This window comes from Nicotiana attenuata, unplaced genomic scaffold (genome assembly GCF_001879085.1).
Source record: "Nicotiana attenuata strain UT unplaced genomic scaffold, NIATTr2, whole genome shotgun sequence".
In the NCBI taxonomy this organism is placed as follows: domain Eukaryota; kingdom Viridiplantae; phylum Streptophyta; class Magnoliopsida; order Solanales; family Solanaceae; genus Nicotiana; species Nicotiana attenuata.
The window spans coordinates 442,970-457,017 of NW_017670315.1; the positions used below are offsets into that span (position 1 = coordinate 442,970).

At 31.8% G+C, this 14,048-nt stretch overlaps 2 protein-coding genes across 2 annotated transcripts in view; one reads left to right on the forward strand and one right to left on the reverse strand.

Annotated features, from left to right (window-relative positions):
- Positions 1-4,480, reverse strand: part of LOC109237718 (phosphatidylinositol 3,4,5-trisphosphate 3-phosphatase and protein-tyrosine-phosphatase PTEN2A) — an 8,530-nt gene extending 4,050 nt beyond the window's left edge. The window contains exons 1-8 of the mRNA XM_019404073.1: positions 4,267-4,480; positions 2,662-3,175; positions 1,592-1,693; positions 1,442-1,498; positions 1,207-1,272; positions 343-519; positions 158-244; positions 12-76 (exon numbers count right to left, since the gene is read on the reverse strand). Of these exons, the coding sequence (XP_019259618.1) occupies positions 12-76; positions 158-244; positions 343-519; positions 1,207-1,272; positions 1,442-1,498; positions 1,592-1,693; positions 2,662-3,084 (977 nt within the window). The 5' untranslated portion in view covers positions 3,085-3,175; positions 4,267-4,480. The remainder of the gene's footprint in view (positions 1-11; positions 77-157; positions 245-342; positions 520-1,206; positions 1,273-1,441; positions 1,499-1,591; positions 1,694-2,661; positions 3,176-4,266) is intronic.
- A 3,208-nt stretch (positions 4,481-7,688) lies between these two features.
- LOC109237705 lies at positions 7,689-13,456 on the forward strand. The gene is made up of 11 exons (XM_019404047.1): positions 7,689-7,838; positions 8,554-8,669; positions 9,173-9,297; positions 9,376-9,460; positions 9,546-9,681; positions 11,661-11,824; positions 11,900-12,020; positions 12,085-12,279; positions 12,391-12,441; positions 12,728-12,853; positions 13,418-13,456. The coding sequence occupies exons 1-11, from the start codon at positions 7,689-7,691 to the stop codon at positions 13,454-13,456; spliced, it is 1,308 nt and encodes a 435-aa protein (XP_019259592.1).
- The last annotated feature ends 592 nt before the right edge of the window (positions 13,457-14,048 follow it).

The following is a 14,048-nucleotide window of genomic DNA, read 5'->3' on the forward strand; positions in this document are numbered from 1 at the left end:
AAGGGTTGTACCTGCGGCCAGGCTGGTTTTCTCCATTGAAGTACATTAAGATGCGTTCGAAATACTTGACATATCTCTATTAGCAAAAAAGGCACATCATTTGTCAGTACACAATTGGAGGAGCATGGGGATTAAAAAAGAGTAACATGTGACATACAATCTGGCTCGGCAAAACTAGTCCTTTTCCGTCTACGCATCTCTTTTGGTTGTAGTAATCCATAGACTCCTCCGCCGTAGGAAAGAACTGCAAGAAGACCACATAACTTAACTGTCTTAACACTGAACACAAGACCCGATAACAATCTTACGACTTATTGAATCAAAAGAATATGAAAGCCCTACTTTCAAGTATAGAAGAAGACTAGAGATCATCAAACCAGTTCTTGCCATTCCTGCCTTACAATGCACAACCACAACATTTTCGATATCCTCCTTCAACCATGAGTATGCACTTTGACAAAACGATATAATGAGTTGAATAGGAGGGCAGTTGTGATCATCAAATGGAAAACAAGCAACCTGTACAAGAAAGAAAAGAGAATCAAAAAACATCACTGTCAGCACTATATAAATATAGGAGTGGGATTTTGGTCAGTTTAATCAGTTCTAGTTTGCTCAAATGGGTCACAAATTTCTAAGTCATGAAAAGCCAAAAATTTGAAAACTAAGCTGACTATTTCAGTCTGGTTTAGTTTGGTGGGGCTACTTTGACAGTTCCCAGTTCAATACTAAGCACTTACCCAATATATATACATATTTTATACATTACACTTCATTTTAAAAAATACATAAACTTATCGATCTAAGTTCACCACCATCATACACTCCTTTAATTATCTCCTACTCTATATCACACAATCGGAAATAAGATTAAAATTGCATGTCATACTAGTAGTAGCTCCAAAAAAAAGGCCGGAAAGGAAATTCCAATAGGTGTAATAGTTTAAGCAGAATTCAAGTTACTCGTATCATTTTGTGCTAAGAGCATGAAACATTTTGGAACTTCTTGAACCACTGGAAATATGTTGTTTAGAATGGTTGCTTAGAATGCAAAGGAGTGTAGTAAATGTAAATTATTATTCACATATTCACTGTACATTCATGAAGAACAAAAGTAGGGTATGTGTTTATTACGTGCACATACAAATGAGAGTAAGGAAAAGTAAACAGGAAAAATAAGAAACTTGATGAAAGAATGGGACACACCTTTCCCTCAAACAGAGAAGCATCATACAATCTTTCAGAACAAAGATTGTACACTTTGTATTTATCCTGCAAAACCGAAGTGATAGATAATACAGAGTATTTCAAATATAACAATAAAATAAAGGACAAGTGGATTTCCAGAGATCTGCACAAGTTTTTTGATAAGGTAAGACTTTATTAAAAAGCAGGATCAAGGAGCTACTGCGGCAAAATACAAAGATTTCGAAGTTATTACCTTATGATGAGTTTCAAAGAATTTAATGACTTCTTCCATGTGGTTTCTGTAGAACCCCTGGATATCAAATTTAATGTAATCAAACTAGGAACAATCACATAACATGATAACTATTTGACTTCAAGCAGTTGAAGAATAAGGCTTCCCGACCTCAACATAGCCAAAAATGCCAGAGCTCATATCACCAGCAGGGAAGCCCATGGCAATTATATTCTCTGTTATGTAGGTCAAATCCAAATCAAATCCTCCTTCCTAGTAAAAGGATACTGCCATGTTAATATATGAAGTAGAAATATATTCCAAAAAAAGAATGAACATATGTGTTGATTTGTGTGACTCCTCAACAAAGAACTTAACACTTAGAGGACATCTATATTTATTTATTCAGATCTTCACCATGTCCCGTCACATGCGGGTCTAACATATGCCAAGCATGTGGTCATGGGTACGGCGCAGAGACTCGAATCTAAGTCCTTTGCCAACTCTAATACAACATTGAATCATGTGACCATCTTATCAAAAAGCTTAAGCTACTATAGAGGGTATTATTTTATTTATTTAATTTAGATCTGCCAAGATATAACTGCAAAATATCTAAATAACGTAACTGCAAGATGCTTTAAGGTGCACAAGAAGAATTCCCGCAAAAGCCAAAATGATCAAGAAAGCTAATAATACTATGTAGCGCAGAGACCAAGATATATACTCCTGCAAAGAACCTGAATTATTATTATTATTATTATTATTATTACTATTATTTGATAGTACAGACCGTTTGAATTTATTGTACCAATATTTCTTACTACTTATCAGGCTATCATCCACCGCAAGGAGTTCTGCATCACATAGTCAATAGTTCACACAAAGGCATATAACAGCAACATCCATGATTCCTACAATTGGAGACCAAGAATGATGTGTTGGCATCACGGAGCCATAAAAGAATGCAGTTAGTTTGATCCTAATTATGCGTCTTGCATAGATATGCAATACCCTATATTAGGTAAGTGTTCTAACCTACAGCCTACAGACAGAGGTCTTGCAAAGAGAGGAAGTTCAATGAAAAAGAAAAGAGGAAAAACAGTCTCTCTCCTTTTTTTTTTTTGGACAAGGAAGAGGCAAAACAGTCCTAATAGTTGATGACCCTAAAGTGAAAATAAAATAAAATAATAAGAATGAGAAAAGAACACTTGAAACATTAACAGAAATAAAAAGCTTACCTGGTATCTTCTCTTATTCTGGGATACAACATGTCGCGCTTTAACCTGCACAGCCTTCACTGCATTCTTCGAAGAGTCAACTAATCCTTTGGTGAATGTTCCAATAAAACTGGATGGCGATGTTGACGTTCCTTCAGAATTTTCATCTGTAGGAGACTTAGGGGACATACGCATTCCAAGCCCACCAGTGAAACGAGCAAAGGTTGATTTGGCAGCATTTCCAGATGATTGTTCATCTTGAGACCCAGTGAACGGTTGTGGAATTTTTAAATTTTTGGCCCATGAGGAGATGCCTGAAGTAGAGAGCTTTGAAGGTACCTCCTCTGTTGACTGGCCTGGTGCAGAATCCACTGCAGTAGACCTTGCTGCATTTGATGCCGTAACAGGTTGTGAATCTGATATATCAGCAGATCCTGAGTCCATTACACCAGGCCAAATTTCTTCAGTGCAATGACAGAATTAATCAGCAAGCATGGACTGGAATACCTCACAGCTTACAAAGGATTCAAGGAAGCTGCAAACAAAAAAAGCCATCTTAATACCCATCGATATCAAATAATACTAACATTTATGCATATGTACATTTTGAAGTATATCACTATTCATTTATTAAAACACCATTAAGGTGTAAATTGTCATAAGAAATATATTACATTACACATTAAACATTCCAAAAATCAAGCCAGCTATCACAACACACTGGAATTTTTCTCTACACCAAAACATCTATGCATATTGTGTACATATATATGTGCTCATGCTCATCTGCATATGTGCTGGTGAGTTGATGGCATTGACTCCTATTCATACAAGCATGATGGACATCTACAATGATAGAGATTAAGGTTGGAAATTGAGTTAGTCTCATCAACAGTCTAACAATTAACTTAACGCACTAATACGTCCGCTTATATGATAAGGACTCAAAATTTCACTCCATAAATCCTCTTACTGAAAAGAAAAATGTATTACTTGGACAATCAGTGAATTCGCGAGGACTTAAATTATTTTTGATGTTCAGAAGTAAGATTGCAATACTCAAACATTTCCAGGGAAAAAAAAATTCCAAAATGACTCCACCTTCTTTTAAGCTATTCATTTATCCCCTACATTGTCGAAATCTTTTGAACATAAGGTAGTATGAACCTTTTAAGTCAGAATATTTGGTGAATTAAGTTTGAATATTGCAGTCCTGCTTTTCAACTTAATCTTGTTCTAAGTTGATTTTGGAGGTTAAAAACATTCTAATCAGCCTCTAGCCCAATGGTAAACAAGCATTCCGTTTCAAAAGTCTCGAATATATATTTCAATGACACATAGAGAAACAAACAGCGATCTGGAAACTACTAAATTATCTTACAAATTGTACCAGAACTATACACTAAAGGCTCGAATATACATATTTCATTGACACATAGAGAAACAAAGAGTGATCTAGAAACTACTAAATTAAGTCAACTAGCAAAAAATCAAAACCATTGGAGTAAAATATAATTTTAATCCACCGATTTGGACAAACTAATTCACCGATCTGAAATCTTCAGCGAATTGCGAAGTGCCAATTAACCAATTAAGCATAAAATAAGGCACGTGTAGATGCTTAACTCGAAGATGCGACAGCGAAGAGAAGTGGAACAGCTTGATATCAGAGTATGTGACGGTGGTTGGTGATCGGATAAGGTTTATTTACGACGCCGTATTATCTCTACTAAGTTCTTGTTTTGCTTCGTCTTAATCTCGTCTCTGTCGTGAAGATGAAATAAGACTCCTGACGGATTGGAAAAACCCGATGAAGTTGCAATATTTATCCAGAGAGCCTTGCACTTTTTTTTATTTATCTATCATTACGTGATTCTGTCTCTTAAAATAGTACTACGCAACATTTGTTCCCAAAAGCTCCTACATCAGTCCCTCCTTTTTTTTCTTTTTTGGGTTTCTCACCCATATCATTTTTGGGAGCCAATTAATCCCGAGTCTTAGGACCTGTTTGGCCATAAATTTTGCCAAAATATATTTGGGTTTTTTTATGACAAATACATATTTGCCATAGAATTTATCTGTATTTGACAAATTTCCAAAACTCAAAACCCAAATCCCAAACTATTATATTTTTTAAAAATTATCCCAAACTTTTGTATTTTTTAAAAAAGCTCACCATTTATTATTTTGTAACAATGCTGCTTCGTCTTCTCGGTCACCTAATAGTGTATTACGTAGTTCATTATAAAAATGATATTCTGTACTAAAATTATTTATGTTCAGCAATATGGTTTGCGATAATATAATGAATGTTATTGATAAAGGTATTGTTGGGTATTTGTGATAGTTTTTAGAACTTGTGGGTATAAGTCATTTCATGTTTTTTTTATTAAAAATGTGAAATATGTTTTGAAAACTTATGTCCAAATATATTTTCATCTTCAAACTAAACTTCACCCAAATCAGATTTTTTAAAACAAATTTGGAAATCTATGGCCAAACGCTAGCTTTTTTTTTGGGGTCAATTTTGAGAGTCGGGTTAATCTTGATTCGCATTGAGGATTCTCACTTTAGACGTAAAGTATTTTTTTATTAGAAGTGATTTTTTTTAGTTAAATATTAGAAGTAATTTCATTTTCAAGGCTCAAATATAAAACCCTTGATTTAGGCCCCGTTTGGTCATAAGTTTTCCCAAAATAAATTTGGGATTTATTTTCAAAACTCATGTTTGGCCATAAATTTTGCTCATATTTTGGCCAAATTCCAAATTCCAAATCCCAAATTTCAAATCCCCAAATCAGCTATTGAGCTGATTTTGGGCCAAAATTCCAAAACTTGGAATTATATACATGTTTTTTCAAAATAAAGTTGGAAAATATGTTTTGAAAGCGTATGTCCAAACACATTTTCATCTTCAAACCAAACTTCACCCAAATCAGATTTTTCAAAATAAATTTGGGATCTATGGCCAAACGCTAGCTTAAGTTGGAGGAACACCTTTCGCCCAATCACAATGGTCTCACTTAGTTCAGTCTTCATATGTTCTTTTAAATAGAAAGAAATTGAGAAATATAACATAATAGTAAAAATAAGAGGAGGTCATGGGATAAATGTAGAGAATATATCTCTACATTTGGCAAATTCCCAAAACTCAAAACCCAAATCCCAAATCCCAAACTATTATATTTTTTAAAAATTACCCCAAACTTTTATTTTTTATAAAAAGGCCCACTATTTATTATTTTGTAACGATGCTGCTTCGTCTTCTCGGTCACCTAATAGTGTATTATGTAGTTCATTATAAAAATAATATTTTGTACTAAAATTATTTATGTTCAGGAATATGGTTTGCGATAATATAATGAATGTTATTGATAAAGGTACTGTTGGGTATTTGTGATAATTTTTAGAACTTGTGGGTATAAGTCATGTTTCATATTTTTTTTATTAAAAAGGTGAAATATGTTTTGAAATTTATGTCCAAACACATTTTCATCTTCAAACTAAACTTCACCCAAATCAGATTTTTCAAAACAAATTTGGAAATCTATGGCCAAACGCTAGCTTAAGCCCTGTTTGGCCATGAGTTTTGCCAAAATAAATTTGGGATTTATTATCAAAACTCATGTTTTGCCATAAATTTTGCCCATATTTTGGCCAAATCCCAAATCCGGAATTTCAAATCCCAAAATTAGCTATTGAGCTGATTTTGGCCAAAATTCCAAAACTTGGGAATTATATACATGTTTTTCCAAAATAAAGTTGAAAAATATATTTTGAAAACGTATGTCCAAACACATTTTCATCTTCAAACCAAACTTCACCCAAATCAGATTCTTAAAACAAATTTGGAATCTATGGCCAAACGCTAGCTTATTTTTTGGTCAATTTTGGGAGTCGGGTTAATCTTGATTCACATTGAGGATTCTCACTTTAGGCGTAAAGTATTTTTTATTAGAAGTGATTTTTTTTGGTTAAATATTAGAAGTAATTTAATTTTCAAGGCTCAAATATAAAACCCTTGATTTAAGTTGGAGGAACACCTTTCACCCAACCACAACGATCTCACTTAGTTCAGTCTTCATATGTTCTCTTAAACAGAAAGAAATTGAAAAATATAACATAATAGTAGAAATAAGAGGAGGTCATGGGATAAATGTAGAGAATTATAAAGGTTTTTATTTTAAAAATATAATACAATTTATTAATAAATAATGCGACTAGTTAAAAACTTATTAATAATATGTGTTGCTAGCTGATATATTAAAAACTTACTATGGAAACTCAATAGGACAAACCTTGATCAAATTAAATTTATTAGAGATTATTTATGATATGTATCTTCTAAGTATTATTTATGATAATTTATAAATGATCAACTAATCAGCTTTTTCATCTTGACAAAAAGGAATATGCACTTATGCAGTATTCAAACCCAATCTATCTATAATTAAAAGCTGAGGAAAAAAGCATGTCATGAAGCCAAGTGGCAGTATTCCCAATAGACACTTGGCAGATTCAGACAAAGCTCCAATTTCTTTGGAAGTACACGAATGAAATTCACTTTCAAAACCGTCAATCTCAAAAACTGTACACCTTCCCTTGGAAAATTCTTATTTTTCATTGTTTAAAATTATTAAATAAACATGGGTGGGTATACAAACCGTTCAAACTACCCACGTTGGTGGGAAAACCAACCGTTCATACTGGGCTTTATATATCTGATTTTTTTATTTTTAAAAATTTTAATTAACTGAACGTTCTGGGCTTCATATATCTGATTAATTTTTTTAAAAAAATTTTAATTAACTGAACGTGGGGTAAAATTTAACTCCACAATTTTAGGTTTAAACTTTTTACCTACAACTTACCCTAAATTGTCTCTGCTAAATCACAATACGCTCAACTGTGTAACCCACGATTTAGTATAGTGGGTTCCAACTGATAAAAACTGCAAATATATATTTCCTCCCACAACTTAACCTACTGCAATTCTACTTTTCGTTTTCATATCAAGATTACAAGTAAAGTTACTTCTTATGCAAAAGATGACTAATCACATTGATTTCATCAAGGATATAACAATTTCAAAGATGCAATGGAAGTTGAAAGTTCGGGTTGTCCGTATGTGGGAAATACCGGATCGTTTTAATCCTGGAAATATATTCTCGATTGAATTGGTTCTACAAGATGAAAAGGTATTTTAAATATGTTATTCGCTGTGTAATTCCTTTTTTGTTTTCGAAATTTCAATATCAATATATATAGATTTTATTTGCTCTGTGACATTGTTATATGAATACTTTCAAATTGCAAAAAACAGTGTACCTTCCAAGTGTTCTATACATTGATTTGCTTTGCTTGCAAGTGTAAAACAAGTTAATTGCCAATGTTGACCACCTGCACATCTGTAAAAACATGCTTACATAGCAGGTTAACTGTATATATACACACAGTAGGTGGAGTTTACTTTATTTAGTCAAAAGAAAGAATTCTGTTTTCATGTTTTTTTGCTAACGCATGTTGTCATCACATACATAGAAAATGCAAAATCTAACAACTACAGAAATTAAGTTGCAGAGTATATAAATATGCAGAATGTTAACTTCTTTCAACTAAAAAGAATGCAGAATATATAGTTTGTACACTTGCAACTGTTAACCAAGTTTATTGCCAATCTGCACCACCTTTACATCTCTATAAACTTTTTAGCAATTACCAACAGCACTGTATATATACACACAGTAGTATATATGTGAGTAATTCAAATAATCCATCATGGAGTTCAACATGATGTAACAAATATCCATCATGCTCTTTTCCTCAGCAGATTTGCATCTAACCTGGTAATTCAATAATTTGCAAAACTATATTTTTTTCTCTAAATAATTTGTTATTTATTGTTGTTTGTAGGGCGATCATATATATGCTTCTATTGGCAAGTCAGTTTTGCACCTTTTCAACACAAAAATTAATGAGCTTCGATTATATCTTATGGCGAACTTTATCGTTTGCCAAAACAAGGAGAGGTTCAACACCACAAAACATAGACTGATGCTGACGTTTACTCAACGGACAACAGTGGCGGAAACAAGTGATCCACTTTTCCCAATGAATATCTTTGATCTCCGACCATATCATCAATTGATAAATAAAGTTGATGTTAACGAGAGTGAATTATTTGGTAATAATTGTGTTTTACCTTAATTTCATTTACCATATTTGTTTTTTAATTGTTTTTTTCCGTTAAATGCTAATAGTTTGATTCTACCTATTTTAACATCTTTTTATTTTCATCTTTATTATTAATAGATTGATGCTACTTATTTTAACTTATTTTTTTTCCTTTAGATGTTATAGGAGAAATTGCGAATTTTAGTGAGGTACACATGCAAAAACAAGGTGAAATGTCTAGGAAGTTTATGGATATCGAACTATAAGATGATGAGTAAGAATAAACAGACAACCATGTATTAATGATATATTTTTAAAATACATATTCTAAAAATTTTACCTTATTTCTATTTGACAGGAGGAACAAGTTATCTGCTACATTCTGGGGCGAATTTGTTGATCAAGTTATACCTCACCTTTTAAGTTCTAACAACCAGCCTGTTATTGTTGTTATGCAACTCATAAAAGCCCATAAATTTCAAGGTAACATGCAACTATTCAATTTTACATAATTTTGTTAAAGTTATTCATTACATGTTACAAATTATTCGCTTTTTTCAGATTCATATTCTGTGCGCAACACTTGGAATACATCAAAGTTGTGGATTAATCCTACTTTTCCTCAATCTGACGAGTTTAAAAGAAGGTTAAATATATTTTAATCATGTATCTCCAATCATATCTATATTTTGATGTATATTTCTAACTTTAATCCTCATTTATAAATATAGATTACTTTCTGTTCGGGATATTTCCTCTGAGAGGCTGACTCAAACCATCTCTCAACAAAGTTACTCTGTTTCGGATGAGTTAGAGAAGGGCATTGCTGAAGTTAAAATAATTGCCCAATTAGTGGAGTCCATGCAAGTGAGTTAACTCTTTTTATCTTCTTTCTTTGATTTTTCAAAACACCTTCTTTTCTATTTGTTTTCTTTTGAGATTTCAGCCATTGCTTCTTCTATTTTACTACATAAAAATGTCATTAAACATTTAGAATATAATGAGTTTTTATTTTACATATAATCCATTTGCATAAATATGTATAGTTGAAAAAATGTTAGTTTTTATAATATTGGATGGAACACATGCCAGTTTTGTGTTTTCAGTGAAATCGTTGCAAACTTATGTTAGTTTATTTCTTCGTATTAATGCATAGAAAGTAAATATACTAACCACTCTTATCATATTGAATACTAACAAATCTCTGCTTCGGCTGTGCACACTTTCTCCAACCTAAAATTGCATTCTCCATCTTATGAGTTTATGAGAATTTTCCGATGGAAACACAAACAGATAGTATAGGTTGCTCTGTCCCTGCCTCACATTTTGTGAAATCTTCCCCTTCCGACACATGCCAGGTCTGTTTATTCACTGGAATCGTTGGCCCTCATGTTAGTTTCTTTCTTCATATTAATGGACACAAGGAAAATATAGTAACCACTCATACTATATTGAAAATTTACTTCAAACTTAAAATGTTAGTAAAATAACACTTTCCTTAAACAAAAATTGTTATAAATATGGAGATTCGGCTATGTTTTACATTTCATACTTAACATATATGAAATAAGAAAACTCTACAAGGGCGCGTGAATTCACAGATCTTCCAACAAAAAACCCCCTAATGTCAGTATGTTCAGTTCTTGGCATTCTTAAGAGTAGCAGCTTCAGCAATAGAATTTCGTTGGGTAGTGCGATTAAACAAACTTTTACGTTTAACAGTTGTCATCTCTTAAAGACAGTCCAGCCAGTCCGAACACCGTGCCTTTCCATGTCGACCCCTTTGGTTCCCATATTTCCTGCCTCTTCGTATATATTGCTATATCGTTTCCAAAGCGGCCAACTCTGTTTTTACTGAGAATTCAGTCAACACAGGCCAAATTATGTATTAAGTCACACAAAGTGGTATCAACTATCATGGGAGCAACTGTTGTATTTATTCATTTCCATTGAATTGGATACCTTATATTCCATAAGAACACACTTAACTACTAAACTTGCTATAAATTAAAGAGATCCGTCATGAAAAAGTTATATATTATGAGTTTATGAGTATTGTTTGCTGGAAACACAAACATATCGTATATTTTTGTCTGGCCCTGTCACAGGTTATTAATTTGTTTAAATACATTATGCACTTTTACATTTCCTCTTTGAAATAATTTTTTATTCCTGGCAGTCGATACCTGGTAAATACTTGCTGCCCATATGACAGACATCACTTCCTTCTTCTGTTTCTACCTGTGCTTTATTCGAATAGACTCAAAAACCAGTTTAGGTTAACCATCATGCAGCTGAATATCTTTCCATTGCAATAGTTATCTTCTAATAGCCTATATCCATAGGCAATTGCCAAATAAATGCTGGATTTTTTCAATTGCTTGATCATCACATAAACAACAACTATGTCTGTTGTAAGTATAATCTGCATTTGGCCTAATCTTTCTTTTGTGAACAATCTCTTTTTAGTTGCTAGACAAGCAATGAATCCGTGCTATGCCTGTGCAATGTTGCTCCACATTACACTTGCATTCTCCAACAGACAAGTTTATGAGCATTTCTCAATGGAAACACAAACATATTATATAGATTGGTCTGCCCCTACCCCACATGTTGTGAAATCATCGCCTTTCGTTTTACATACATTATTCCACTTTTCTTAAGCACTTACTCCATGCAAATCTATGCATGTCATACTTTATATGTTCACCTGTCAAATGACATATTGGTTGACATCCATAATTTATGTTATATAAAATATGCAAATTATATATTATTAGTTTTTTTCCCACATATACGCTATCTCTATAAGTCACGATTTAAAGTTTAATCGTTTTATTAAACAGGAAGGTCCCTGTTGGATTGTCGCAAGTATAGAAAATTTAGAACTTGGAAAAGGATGGTCGTATGTCAGTTGCAAGAAGTGCCAAAAGAAGGTGGATAAAGTAGGAAAAATTTATCAATGCCCAAACCCCAAATGCAAAAATGAAGATAACTCAGCAGTTATTAGGTAAAACCATCAACTTTATTTCCTTAATCCATCGTAAATGTATATTTATATCTCAAATGTTTCCTGTGCAATTAGGTACAAGCTTCAGGTTAGGGTAATGGATACTACTGGATCTGTTTCCCTATTACTTTGGGACCGTGAAGCAATGTTTCTCATAGGCAAATCCGCAAAAGAATTGAAGGAAGGATTTCTTGCGGTATATCAACTAATTATATTCATATTATTTATTTGAAAAATTCTAACCCAAAATTTCATTCTAGAATACTGGCGTTGTTGATAAGTATCCTTATCCAGTAGAGCTGAACAATGTTCTCGAAAGAAAATTCATGTTTAAGGTTATTGTGAAGAGCTCGAACATTCAATTGCAACAGGAAGTTTATAGTGTTGTTAAGCTTACGGATGAGGAGCAACTGATAAGGAAATATAGTCCTGATCCACCTTCATTTGACTTAACTGTATGTCATATATGCTTACAAAATTCATAATATATTTACATTGCAAATTTATTTTAAACTACATTATTTATATCATAAGTTGACACTTCTTTATTTATTATTTTGCGAAAGGACCCGGAATTCAATAACAATCAAGACTTTGATGGAGAGAAGGAATGTGAGGTAAATACGTCACCATTTTTAATTTGCCCTTTAAAATGACATAGACTTATATATCTCCACGGATCTGTTTCTGAATAAAATTTAAGATCTGGAGATTGTTTTATACCTTTAAAATTTGTGAATGTTCACTTTATCTATTCTATATGCAGCTGGAAACTCATTATTAATATTTATTAACATTATTGATTCTTATACATGCATTTTTTCCTGCATATAGACTAATAAAGCTGTAGCACTTATAACTTCACTAATTATTTTCAGAATGCTTTGTATTTTATATGTGCAGGATTCTACCGAAGAGAGCGAGTTAACTGATATTTCAAAAACACTTGCGAAGATGAGTTTAACTAACGCCGCAACAGTGGTTGAAGAAGATCCAAATACACAGTTGTCAGGAAATAAAATCAAGAGAGTATTTAAGAAGAAGAAAACAACATAATGTGTTTGTACATGTAACACATGGAGAAACCAAAAACTTTCTTATTAGTTTTATTAGTACTTTTATTAGTTATGAACATCGTATTTTAATCATTTCAAGTTATTTATTGTCTTTCACTTTTCTGTTTTACTTAGTTTACACATTTTGTAGTTATGGACAACATAGTTGAAGCTTTTCATCTTTCTTTTCTGGTAGTAAAGTCTGCCTATTCACCATCGTATACTTTTTGTGGCTGTACATTAATATTTTATCTCATTTTCCGATGTGAATGTATAAATAGTATATAATGAAAATGAATTAGTCATCTTTGTTCAATAACATTTTCAAGTTTTGCAAATTATAAATTTCACTGCCACTCATCTTATGGATGCATATAGGAATATTAGAAGTAGTCTCTTTATTTTTTTAATAAAGAAGCATTATAGTCATGACGTTCAATGATTATTTGAATATATCACTCTTCACAGTGTATCCCACTGAAACAGAAAATATACAACTGTTTTTACTCACTCCTTATGAATCGTTTACACTTCGCAGGAGCTGTTCGTCGTCATCAACCAGCACGTTGGGGAGTAGTTTCAAATTGGAGTTTTAAAATTATTTTAAAATAAGAAAACGAAAAATCTATTTATATATAATATACATATAGAAAACGAAAATAAAAAAAAATTACCATATATATATATATATAGTAATTGATTACTTTATTTGAATTAATAAATATAGATATCGTATAATAAATATGATAAAAAACAACGAAAAATAAATATATAAAAAATAACTACCCATTCAAATTGGGTGGGAGTAGTTTCAAGTTTGAGTTTTTAAATTATTTTAAAATAAAAACAAAAAAAAAATTACCAATAAAAAACGAAAAAAGAGAAGAAAAACTACCCATTCAAATCGGAAATTAGTTTCAAGTTGGAGTTTTAAAATAATTCTAAAATAAAAAACAAAATTAAATAAAATAATGAATTACTAATTCAAATTGGGGAGTAGTTTCAAATTGGAGTTTTAAAATTATTTTAAAATAAAAAAAATGAAAAATCTATTTGTATAAATAATATATAATATAATATAATATATGTATAATATATAATATATAATATATATAATAGGAGAGTCAAAGAAATCTATATCTATATATATATATAATAGGAGAGGCAAA